The sequence below is a fragment of the Lucilia sericata genome, unplaced genomic scaffold (assembly GCF_015586225.1).
Source record: "Lucilia sericata isolate MDLA Ls3-8-SP2 unplaced genomic scaffold, ASM1558622v1 Contig000860F_arrow, whole genome shotgun sequence".
NCBI lineage: Eukaryota > Metazoa > Arthropoda > Insecta > Diptera > Calliphoridae > Lucilia > Lucilia sericata.
The window spans coordinates 1-13618 of record NW_023994851.1 but is presented as its reverse complement, the minus strand read 5'-3'; the positions used below and the strand labels follow the sequence as shown (position 1 = coordinate 13618).

The following is a 13618-nucleotide window of genomic DNA, read 5'->3' as shown; positions in this document are numbered from 1 at the left end:
CCTGCAAAATATAGAGGGAAGAACCTGCAAATTCCTATGTATATGTATATGTGTATGTAAGTATGGAACATTTGCAAAGTAAGGTAACAGAGTTAACTGGCGCCCTAAACGCCGTTCTAAACCAGCTAAAAACTCTGGATCAGAGAACGCTGAATTTGGAACGTAGGCCCAGTAATCCTCCGGTTGTTGAGGGCGAAAGTCCTCCTCCCCCCCTGCGTGCTCCAACCACAGAAACCGAATTGAACGAAATAGGAAAACTTCCCGACTGTGTAAGGGACTTGCAGTCTTTTGAGGGTGACCCCACGCAGTATGTATCCTGGATACATAGCGTGGAGAGTATCCTGAAGGACTATGAGATCGTCCGGCAGAAGCCGATATATAGGGCTATTGTTCAGGCTATACGCCGAAAATGTAGGGGAAAGGCTGATGCCGCCCTTACCTCCTACAACATATTCGATGAAGACTGGGCATCGATAAAGAACTGTCTTTCTCTGCATTATGCAGACAAAAGAGATGTTCGCACACTAGAACATCAGTTGACCCAACTAGCTCAGAAGAGTATGAGCGTAGACGAGTTCTACGCTACAGTAAATCACCAGTTCTCCTTGATCATAAACAAATTGAAGACGGAAACTTATTCTGAAGAAACGACGAACGTTTTAATAGAGACTTATAGGAATAGGACACTGGAAGTTTTCATAAGGGGTCTTAATGGCGAGCTGTCAAAGATGATAATGCTCATGAAGCCAAAGACACTTCCCGAGGCATATTCGCAATGTTTGGAATTGAGAAATGCCAATTACAGGAGTCAGGTCTCCCTACATTCGGTTAATGGTCAGAATAGGGTCCAGGTTCCAATGGGATTTAATAACTTTCCGAATCACCACCCAAGTAAGACTCGAAACCAAGCTTCCTTCCAAAAATTTGTACCGAAAAAACCGGTATCAACCTCAAGCGAACCCTTTTGTTAACCGACAATTTGAGCCACGGCGTGTTGCGCAACAGCCTGCTCCCCACAGACCAGAACCAATGGACATAGATCAGAGTACGCAATCTAGGGGGACCGGAAACCGACCATGGAATAACCACAAAAGGCGGGCCTTTTCGGAACAGGTTCGTCCCGGGTCGACACAACACCCGTTTAAACAACAGAGAATTTTTAACATGACACAAGAGGACAATGAGGGCGAACCGGCCGACGACGAAATAAATTTTCGGACTCGTGCCTTTCCGGCTTACCATACGTAAGCAATGAATTAAAGGATGGCTCAATAATAAAATTTTTAATAGACACAGGGGCTACAAAAAACTTTGTTGAGCCAGCCTTATGCCCCAGTTCAAAGAAATTAGATAAACCATTTTATGTTCGTACTGCATCAGGGAGAATACAAATTAGTGAGAAGGTAAAGGGGAAATTCTTTGCCCCATTTGGTAACGATACGACAATTACATTCTATGTACTACCGGGATTCACATCTTTCAATGGTATAATCGGCGACGATACTCTACGTGAGCTTCAAGCTATAATAGACCACAAAAATAATACACTGACAATCTCGCCAGGGATCAGTATACCACTTAGAATTCAGACATTGAACGAAATTAACGTACTTCCATCATGCACTACATTGAGTGACCTAATAGCCGAGTTTAGTGACATATTTGGACCAATAAATAACGAATTGGCAGCAACATCTATTAGGGCAGAGATACGGTGTACCACTGATGAGCCAATATACTCAAAGAGTTATCCTTATCCAGCTTGTATGCGTGCTGAAGTAGACAGACAAATAGAAGAACTTCTGAATAATAATGTAATACGGCCGTCAAGAAGTCCTTATAATTCTCCCATTTGGGTGGTCCCAAAGAAACCTAAACCAAATGGAGAGAAACAATATCGGATGGTGGTGGATTTCAAAAGACTGAATGCCGTCACCATACCTGACACATATCCAATTCCCAACATAAATTCAACTTTGGCGAGCCTTGGCAAGGCGAAATATTTTACAACCCTTGACCTCACTTCGGGGTTTCATCAGATTTCAATGAATCCAAGGGATATTCCAAAGACAGCCTTTTCAACAATGAATGGGAAGTATGAGTTTTTGAGGCTACCGTTCGGCCTACGGAATGCGCCTGCTATATTTCAGCGTATGGTCGATGACGTCCTGCGAGGTTGTATAGGGAAAATATGTTATGTCTATATAGACGACATAATAGTATACGGGGGTAATATTGAGGAACACCTGGGGAACCTTAGGAAAGTATTTCAGCGTCTAAGAGACGCTCACCTTAGGGATTGGACAATCTTCGCTCCTATCTGTATGGAGCTAAGAAAATACGCATTTTTACCGATCATCAACCTCTGACGTTTGCCATGAGCAACAGGAATTATAATGCGAAATTGAAAAGGTGGAAGGCTAGGATAGAGGAATATAACTTCGAACTTGTATATAAACCAGGGAAATCCAATGTAGTAGCCGACGCCTTATCTCGCTTAAAAGCAGACTCAACCGACTCAGTGAAAGCTGAGCAGACTTCGAGAACTGCATCTACAGATTTATGTGTCCATCTTGCGGATGAGTCCTCCACTGACACTGCAAGTGAAGGTAGGGTAGGAAGTGAGGACTCAGATACCATAACAGCTAGTGAGGGTACGATAGGGAACGGAGACTCAGCTACTATAACAGCTAGCGAGGGAACCGTACACAGTGCCGAACAAGATGGCACAGATTTGATTCCACATGTCGAAGCTCCTATTAACGTTTTTCGTAATCAGATTATAATACGACAATTCCAATCAGATATGATTACACATATTAATCCTCATCCTGGCTACAACCGACACATCATATCTTTGGAGGAAATTAGCAGGGAAAATCTTACACGAATCCTGAGGGAAAAACTTAGACCTGATGTCTTAAATGGGATTAAAATTCCTGAACAGTATTTGTGGCTATTACAGGAGGTTTATTTGGAACACTTTTCACATTATAAGCTACGGATCACTCAGAGACTTGTAGAAGATGTAACTTGTCCAAATAGGGTCTGTTCCTTGATAGAAGAGGAGCACAGAAGGGCACATAGGAATAAGGACGAGAATAAACTACAGCTCTTGGAAAAATACTATTTCCCTAGGATGAACAGTCTTGTAGGAAGGTATACGAGGAATTGTGAAATATGCAAGGCTAACAAATATGATCGGAATCCGCCGATACCTAAGCTTCAGGCAACTCCGATTCCTTCTTATCCCTGTGAAATATTGCACATGGATATTTTTGTACTCCAAAATGAGTATTTTATTAGTGTCTTGGATAAATTTTCAAAATTTGGGAAACTTTTTCCTCTTAGGAATCGTTCAGCCTTGCAAATGAGGGAGAGAATTATAGAAATCCTTAATTACTTCTCGACACCACGTATTTTAGTGACTGACAATGAGCGAGGTTTTATCAGCCCAATAGTGATGAACGTGATTCGACAATTTGGTGTCAAGGTATATTTGACTCCAGTAGGTCGTAGTGAAGTGAACGGACAAGTGGAACGATTCCATTCGACCTTACTGGAAATTTATCGATGTTTAAAGGTCGAACATAGGGATTTAGGTATTAGGGAACTTATAATGCTCGCTACCGATCGATACAATAACACCATCCACTCTGTAACGAATAGGAAACCGGTTGATATTTTTTTTAATAGAGCTGAGAGAATTAATTACCAAAGGTTGCAGAACTTTAGGCGAAAGTTGAACAGGGAGGTGAAAAAATCGATAAAGAAAAAGCAAGAGGCAACCTTGGAGAGACATAATTCTAGGCGTCGTGTCTTATCGAAGGATTATAAGGCGGGTGATACCGTTCATGTTAGGAATAAGCAGATCAGGGCAAAGCATCGACCGCTTTATGAGAAAGCGGTTGTTGATAGAAACAATCGGGTCACAGTGCAAACGAGCACTGGAAAAAGGATTCACAAGACCCACATTAAATCTTAAAGGATACCTATGGGGTCCTTAAATTTTAGCGGTATGCGTATTTACGCAGGGGTTCAAATCCCCATAGACATGTGAATGATGAAAGGAGAGAAATGGAGATAAAACTTCTACCTTTTTTAAGGAGAAGTGGAGGAAATGGGAAATTGGGTACAATACCCATTTTTTGAACTTAATGGTATCTCTTAATGCGACTTTCTTTTTTTTTGGGACAACGATTTGTGATAGTGATGTCCTCACTGTCATAAGTCGTGGTAGATCTCCGTACCACGAGTAAGTTTCTTGCAATTAAACCATTAACGCTTGATGCTAAAAGGGATAACTCGGAATCTACGGTCCACACAAAAAATATAAGTAAATGGTCCCAAAACCTATAGTGGAAACTGCATATTTGCGGAGGGGTTCAATTCCCCATGGGTGCCATAAGAATAAGGAAATCGTACTACTGAGAAAACCTTGAACTGAATTGAAGCCTTCAATTGGGGCAAAATATGAATATGAGATGAGATATTTTTTTATGGAAGCTTAAGCGAAAGTATATTGAAAGTAATTAAAATAACTTGAATGAAGATCATTGCAATGGTGAAAATTTACTTTAGAGCAAGGGTGATCAATGCCAATTGCATAATGCAAAGGAAGTCCATGGCTTAAGAGATTATCATTTGCACTTCTTGCATATGGCGGATAATCACACCTAGTTCAAAAAAAGAAAAAAGAGGGAATGTGGCCTTCAGCCTTAGAGATGAATACGATAAAATTTATAAAATGAAAACGGAAATGAAAGATAAAATTAGTTAAGATAAAGAGAAAACTAACTTAGAATAAGAATCTACTAACGAGAATGTGGCCTTCAGCCTTAAAGATGAATATAATAAAATTTATGAGATGGAAACGGAAATGAAAGATGAAATTAATTAAGATAAAGGGAAAACTAACATAGAATAAGAATCTATTAACGTTAAAATATTATATAAGTGAAAATGTGAAGTAGGAATTTAATTAAATGTGAAGTAGAAATTTAATTGTACTAATCGTACTAACACTTTAACAATACAATCATACTAACACTCTAACAAACTAATCGTAGAGCTAGACAAAACGACATTTATCATTCCAGTCTCACGTGGTTCACGGCCGTGAACAGTCTACAAATCTTCGAATACCACTCGCAGTTGGTTACATTCAAATACGGCAAAGGTTGGCTGGTTGATGGAAGGTTTAACCTGGTTCATGTTATCAACTTAGAGGAATACGAGCGCCTATTAGGCCAAACCGTGGCAATGCTGGAAAAAATTGCTGTGGATGAGAAAGAACGGATGGTAATTGATTTCCATGTTAATACAATTTTTTCCCAATTAGATACGCTTAGGGGTAAATACAAGAAGCAGAAACGCTCTATCAACTGGATCGGTTCAGCTTGGAAGTGGTTGGCTGGCAATCCGGATGCAGCAGATTGGGATAATGTGTTGAGGTCTGAACAAAGCATCATTGAAAATAATAATCACCAATACGTGATCAACGATCGACTCTTTAAAGCGTCACAGGAAACAATATCCAAGGTTAATGCAATGGTGGCGCGATTTCACAACGAGGTCAATGCAACGAACGTCGAAAAATTCATTAATCAAATCCTACGCCAAATAATGGTCATCAAAGAAGAGGTAAACGAGGTTATGAGAGCCGCGCAAATGGCCAAAGGTGGCATAGTCAACTCTAATGTACTCGACAGAGAAGAAATTCACCGCATAATTGACGAAATTGCAACACTCCCTTATTCTAATGAATTGGAGGCCATCGAGTACGCCGATCCAAGGGTATGCACAAACGGTTCAATGATTCTCTATGTCCTTTCACTGCCCAAGGTAAGAGAAGTTGAGTACAACTACCTTATTGTCAAACCATCCACTCAGGAAGGAAAGGTTATAGACTTACCGTTTAACACGTTGCTGGTTAATGAGAAAGAGACATATGGCATCACCAAACCATGCATGCGAATCAACAACAATACCGTGTGTGAGGAAACGAGCTTGAGAAAACTCCCTGAAGATGATTGTGTTTCAATTCTCATCAAAGGAGGTGAAGCAAAATGTTCCTACAGATCCTGTGAAGAAGAGGTTGTCGAACTTGTTATGGAAGACACCATATTCATTACCAATTTTAGAGGTAATCTCCAGAGTGGTTACATTACTAAATTCCTTTCGGGAACCTACGCAGTGCGACTTAACAACGAAGAAGTGAAAATAAAAAACGTTACGTACACCAGCCGAAGTGAGACATCTATACAAATCCTACCCCAGATCGTCACAACCATCCTAGAAGAAAGGCGGCAGCTTGACATAGGATATCTTCACAATATGAGTTTACCAAACATAAAAAATTTAGAAAATCTAGACATAAAATACCACTACTCTATAGTAGCGGATTGCACTATTTTTTGCTCCTATCATTCCTAGTGGCATGCAAACCCCATGAAAAAATCGATAAAGAAAAAGCAAGAGGCAACCTTGGAGAGACATAATTCTAGGCGTCGTGTCTTATCGAAGGATTATAAGGCGGGTGATACCGTTCATGTTAGGAATAAGCAGATCAGGGCAAAGCATCGACCGCTTTATGAGAAAGCGGTTGTTGATAGAAACAATCGGGTCACAGTGCAAACGAGCACTGGAAAAAGGATTCACAAGACCCACATTAAATCTTAAAGGATACCTATGGGGTCCTTAAATTTTAGCGGTATGCGTATTTACGCAGGGGTTCAAATCCCCATAGACATGTGAATGATGAAAGGAGAGAAATGGAGATAAAACTTCTACCTTTTTTAAGGAGAAGTGGAGGAAATGGGAAATTGGGTACAATACCCATTTTTTGAACTTAATGGTATCTCTTAATGCGACTTTCTTTTTTTTTGGGACAACGATTTGTGATAGTGATGTCCTCACTGTCATAAGTCGTGGTAGATCTCCGTACCACGAGTAAGTTTCTTGCAATTAAACCATTAACGCTTGATGCTAAAAGGGATAACTCGGAATCTACGGTCCACACAAAAAATATAAGTAAATGGTCCCAAAACCTATAGTGGAAACTGCATATTTGCGGAGGGGTTCAATTCCCCATGGGTGCCATAAGAATAAGGAAATCGTACTACTGAGAAAACCTTGAACTGAATTGAAGCCTTCAATTGGGGCAAAATATGAATATGAGATGAGATATTTTTTTATGGAAGCTTAAGCGAAAGTATATTGAAAGTAATTAAAATAACTTGAATGAAGATCATTGCAATGGTGAAAATTTACTTTAGAGCAAGGGTGATCAATGCCAATTGCATAATGCAAAGGAAGTCCATGGCTTAAGAGATTATCATTTGCACTTCTTGCATATGGCGGATAATCACACCTAGTTCAAAAAAAGAAAAAAGAGGGAATGTGGCCTTCAGCCTTAGAGATGAATACGATAAAATTTATAAAATGAAAACGGAAATGAAAGATAAAATTAGTTAAGATAAAGAGAAAACTAACTTAGAATAAGAATCTACTAACGAGAATGTGGCCTTCAGCCTTAAAGATGAATATAATAAAATTTATGAGATGGAAACGGAAATGAAAGATGAAATTAATTAAGATAAAGGGAAAACTAACATAGAATAAGAATCTATTAACGTTAAAATATTATATAAGTGAAAATGTGAAGTAGGAATTTAATTAAATGTGAAGTAGAAATTTAATTGTACTAATCGTACTAACACTTTAACAATACAATCATACTAACACTCTAACAAACTAATCGTAGAGCTAGACAAAACGACATTTATCATTCCAGTCTCACGTGGTTCACGGCCGTGAACAGTCTACAAATCTTCGAATACCACTCGCAGTTGGTTACATTCAAATACGGCAAAGGTTGGCTGGTTGATGGAAGGTTTAACCTGGTTCATGTTATCAACTTAGAGGAATACGAGCGCCTATTAGGCCAAACCGTGGCAATGCTGGAAAAAATTGCTGTGGATGAGAAAGAACGGATGGTAATTGATTTCCATGTTAATACAATTTTTTCCCAATTAGATACGCTTAGGGGTAAATACAAGAAGCAGAAACGCTCTATCAACTGGATCGGTTCATCTTGGAAGTGGTTGGCTGGCAATCCGGATGCAGCAGATTGGGATAATGTGTTGAGGTCTGAACAAAGCATCATTGAAAATAATAATCACCAATACGTGATCAACGATCGACTCTTTAAAGCGTCACAGGAAACAATATCCAAGGTTAATGCAATGGTGGCGCGATTTCACAACGAGGTCAATGCAACGAACGTCGAAAAATTCATTAATCAAATCCTACGCCAAATAATGGTCATCAAAGAAGAGGTAAACGAGGTTATGAGAGCCGCGCAAATGGCCAAAGGTGGCATAGTCAACTCTAATGTACTCGACAGAGAAGAAATTCACCGCATAATTGACGAAATTGCAACACTCCCTTATTCTAATGAATTGGAGGCCATCGAGTACGCCGATCCAAGGGTATGCACAAACGGTTCAATGATTCTCTATGTCCTTTCACTGCCCAAGGTAAGAGAAGTTGAGTACAACTACCTTATTGTCAAACCATCCACTCAGGAAGGAAAGGTTATAGACTTACCGTTTAACACGTTGCTGGTTAATGAGAAAGAGACATATGGCATCACCAAACCATGCATGCGAATCAACAACAATACCGTGTGTGAGGAAACGAGCTTGAGAAAACTCCCTGAAGATGATTGTGTTTCAATTCTCATCAAAGGAGGTGAAGCAAAATGTTCCTACAGATCCTGTGAAGAAGAGGTTGTCGAACTTGTTATGGAAGACACCATATTCATTACCAATTTTAGAGGTAATCTCCAGAGTGGTTACATTACTAAATTCCTTTCGGGAACCTACGCAGTGCGACTTAACAACGAAGAAGTGAAAATAAAAAACGTTACGTACACCAGCCGAAGTGAGACATCTATACAAATCCTACCCCAGATCGTCACAACCATCCTAGAAGAAAGGCGGCAGCTTGACATAGGATATCTTCACAATATGAGTTTACCAAACATAAAAAATTTAGAAAATCTAGACATAAAATACCACTACTCTATATTAGCGGATTGCACTATTTTTTGCTCCTATCATTCCTAGGCTACCTATGCTGGAAAGCTTTATACTCTCAAGTGCGTCTCCCTCCGCTGCAGAGCACGAGCAACGTGGCATGCAAACCCCAATCTGCGGGACGCAGATTTTTGGCAAGGGAGGAGTTAACACAATCAAGTATACATGAGCGGGAAAAATCTACACAAGGTTGTGCTGACGGTGCACACGCGCAAGCTAGTATGCAGGATCATATTTCGTCTGGAAGATTTCACAACGTGGGAATGGAATAAGTTGGATCAGCAGAATTATTTAGATTTAAGCATTTAAAAAATATTGTTAGAGTTAGTCTTACTTGGGAGGTTGACCAAGCGGTCGTTGAATAAAATTGTAAACCAAAAATTAACGTGTTTCATTTATAGTGGACAAGTCGGTGTCCACTTAAAAATAATTTTTTTTAATTTCACATAACAAAGGAAGTTAACTTACATTATGCAATAAATTATATACCAAAACAAATGGCAATATATAAACGACTGTTATAACATGAAAACTATAAAAGTTATTTGCAACCATATCGGAGCCTTAAACCTGTACCAATAAATATACCGATCTATCCAATTTTTGTAAAAATTCATTATGCCACAAATTATACACCAAAATAAAGTGCAACTGTAATGCTTTAAAATGATGCGTAAACTAATGCCCTAGCATGAAAACTGTCAAAGTTATTTGCAACCATATCGGAACCTCAAATTACCGCGTTTTTAAACATAGAACAATAATTCTACCGATCCATCAAATTGACCATTTTTTAGACGAACACATTATGCCACAAATGATATACCAAATTAAAGTGCAATCATAATGCTCTAAACTGATGCATAAATGACTGTCATAGCATGAAAACTGTCAAAATAATTCACAACCATATCGGAACCTCAAATTACCGCCTTTTTAAACCTGGGAAAATAATTCTATCGATCTATCCAATTGGCCATCTTCTAAAAATGCATTATGCAATAAATTATATACCAAAACAAATGGCAACTAATATGCCATTTATAACCAATTATAACATGAAAACTATAAAAGTTATTTGCAACCATATCGGGGCCTTAAATTACCGCATTTTTAAACCTGTACCAATAAATATACCGATCTATCCAATTTTTGTAAAAATTCGTTATGCCACAAATTATACACAAAACAAAGTGCAACTGTAATGCTTTTAAATGATGCATAAATGACTGTCATAGCATGAAAACTGTCGAAGTTATTCACAACCATATCGGAACCTCAAATTACCGCCTTTTTAAACCTGGGAAAATAATTCTATCGATCTATCCAATTGGCCATCTTCTAAAAATACATTATGCAATAAATTATATACCAAAACAAATGGCAATTTTAATGCTTTAAAATGGTGCATAAACGAGTGTCCTAGCACGAAAACTGCCAAAGTTAATTGCAACCATATCGGAACCTCAGATTACCGCGTTTATTAAACATAGAACAATAATTCTACCGATCTATCAAATTCACCAATTAATAAAAACACACATTATGCTACAAATTATATACCATATTAAAGTGCAATCATAATGCTTTAAAATGAAGCATAAATGACTGTCATAGCATGAAAACTGTCAATGTTATTTGCAACCATATCGGAACCTCAAATTACCGCCTTTTTAAAGCTGTGAAAATACATAATTCTACCGATCTATCCAATTGGCAATTTTCTAAAAATATATTATGCAATAAATTATATACCAAAACAAATGGCAACTATAATGCAATAAAAAGATATATAAACGACTGTTATAACATGAAAACTATAAAAGTTATTTGCAACCATATCGGAACCTCAAATTACCGCGTTTTTAAACATAGAACAATAATTCTACCGATCCATCAAATTGACAATTTTTTAGACGAACACATTATGCCACAAATGATATACCAAATTAAAGTGCAATCATAATGCTCTAAACTGATGCATAAATGACTGTCATAGCATGAAAACTGTCAAAGTAATTCACAACCATATCGGAACCTCAAATTACCGCGTTTTTAAACCTGGGAAAATAATTCTAATAATTCTACCGATTTATCCAATTGGCTGTTTTCTAAAAATACATTATGCAATAAATTATATACCAAAACAAATGGCAATTTTAATGCTTTAAAATGGTGCATAAACGACTGTCCTAGCACGAAAACTGCCAAAGTTAATTGCAGCCATATCGGAACCTCAGATTACCGCGTTTATTAAACATAGAACAATAATTCTACCGATCTATTAAATTCACCAATTAGTAAAAACACACATTATGCTACAAGTTATATACCATATTAAAGTGCAATCATAATGCTTTAAAATGAAGCATAAATGACTGTCATAGCATGAAAACTGTCAATGTTATTTGCAACCATATCGGAACCTCAAATTACCGCCTTTTTAAAGCTGTGAAAATACATAATTTTACCGATCTATCCAATTGGCAATTTTCTAAAAATATATTATGCAATAAATTATATACCAAAACAAATGGCAACTATAATGCAATAAAAAGATATATAAACGACTGTTATAACATGAAAACTATAAAAGTTATTTGCAACCATATCGGAACCTCAAATTACCGCGTTTTTAAACATAGAACAATAATTCTACCGATCCATCAAATTGACAATTTTTTTAGACGAACACATTATGCCACAAATGATATACCAAATTAAAGTGCAATCATAATGCTCTAAACTGATGCATAAATGACTGTCATAGCATGAAAACTGTCAAAGTAATTCACAACCATATCGGAACCTCAAATTACCGCCTTTTTAAACCTGGGAAAATAATTCTAATAATTCTACCGATTTATCCAATTGGCCGTTTTCTAAAAATACATTATGCAATAAATTATATACCAAAACAAATGGCAATTTTAATGCTTTAAAATGGTGCATAAACGACTGTCCTAGCACGAAAACTGCCAAAGTTAATTGCAGCCATATCGGAACCTCAGATTACCGCGTTTATTAAACATAGGACAATAATTCTACCGATCTATTAAATTCACCAATTAGTAAAAACACACATTATGCTACAAGTTATATACCATATTAAAGTGCAATCATAATGCTTTAAAATGAAGCATAAATGACTGTCATAGCATGAAAACTGTCAATGTTATTTGCAAAAATATCGGAACCTCAAATTACCGCCTTTTTAAAGCTGTGAAAATAATTCTACAGATCTATCCAATTGGCAATTTTCTAAAAATATATTATGCAATAAATTATATACCAAAACAAATGGCAACTATAATGCAATAAAAAGATATATAAACGACTGTTATAACATGAAAACTATAAAAGTTATTTGCAACCATATCGGAGCCTTGAATTACCGCATTTTTAAACCTGTACCAATAAATATACCGATCTATCCATTTTTTGTAAAAATTCATTATGCCACAAATTATACACCAAAATAAAGTGCAACTGTAATGCTTTAAAAATGATGCATAAACTATTGCCCTAGCATGAAAACTGTCAAAGTTATTTGCAACCATATCGGAGCCTTAAATTACCGCATTTTTGAACCTGTACCAATAAATATACCGATCTATCCAATTTTTGTAAAAATTCATTATGCCACAAATTATACACCAAAATAAAGTGCAACTGTAATGCTTTAAAATGATGCATAAACTATTGCCCTAGCATGAAAACTGTCAAAGTTATTTGCAACCATATCGGAACCTCAAATTACCGCGTTTTTAAACATAGTACAATAATTCTACCGATCCATCAAATTGACCATTTTTTAGAAGAACACATTATGCCACAAATGATATACCAAATTAAAGTACAATCATAATGCTCTAAACTGATGCATAAATGACTGTAATAGCATGAAAACTGTCAAAGTTATTCACAACCATATCGGAACCTCAAATTACCGCCTTTTTAAACCTGGGAAAATAATTCTATCGATCTATCCAATTGGCCATCTTCTAAAAATACATTATGCAATAAATTATATACCAAAACAAATGGCAATTTTAATGCTTTAAAATGGTGCATAAACAAGTGTCCTAGCACGAAAACTGCCAAAGTTAATTGCAACCATATCGGAACCTCAGATTACTGCTTTTATTAAACATAGAACAATAATTCTACCGATCTATCAAATTGACCAATTTGTAAAAATACACATTATGCTACAAATTATATACCATATTAAAGTGCAATCATAATGCTTTAAATGAAGCATAAATGACTGTCATAGCATGAAAACTGTCAATGTTATTTGCAACCATATCGGAACCTCAAATTACCGCCTTTTTAAAGCTGTGACAATAATTCTACCGATCTATCCAATTGGCAATTTCCTAAAAACATATTATGCAATAAATTATATACCAAAACAAATGGCAACTATAATGCAATAAAAAGATATATAAACGACTGTTATAACATGAAAACTATAAAAGTTATTTGCAACCATATCGGAGCCTTGAATTACC

General features: G+C 36.8%; 1 protein-coding gene across 1 annotated transcript; it reads left to right on the top strand.

Moving 5' to 3' along the window:
* Positions 1–4497: 4497 nt before the first annotated feature.
* LOC119608630 lies at positions 4498–9036 on the top strand (the record flags this gene model as incomplete). The annotated part of the gene is made up of 4 exons (XM_037963121.1): positions 4498–5844; positions 5893–6340; positions 8038–8540; positions 8589–9036. Coding segments are annotated over exons 1-4 (1981 nt in total), but the record flags the coding sequence as incomplete, so codon positions are not given.
* Positions 9037–13618: the final 4582 nt, after the last annotated feature.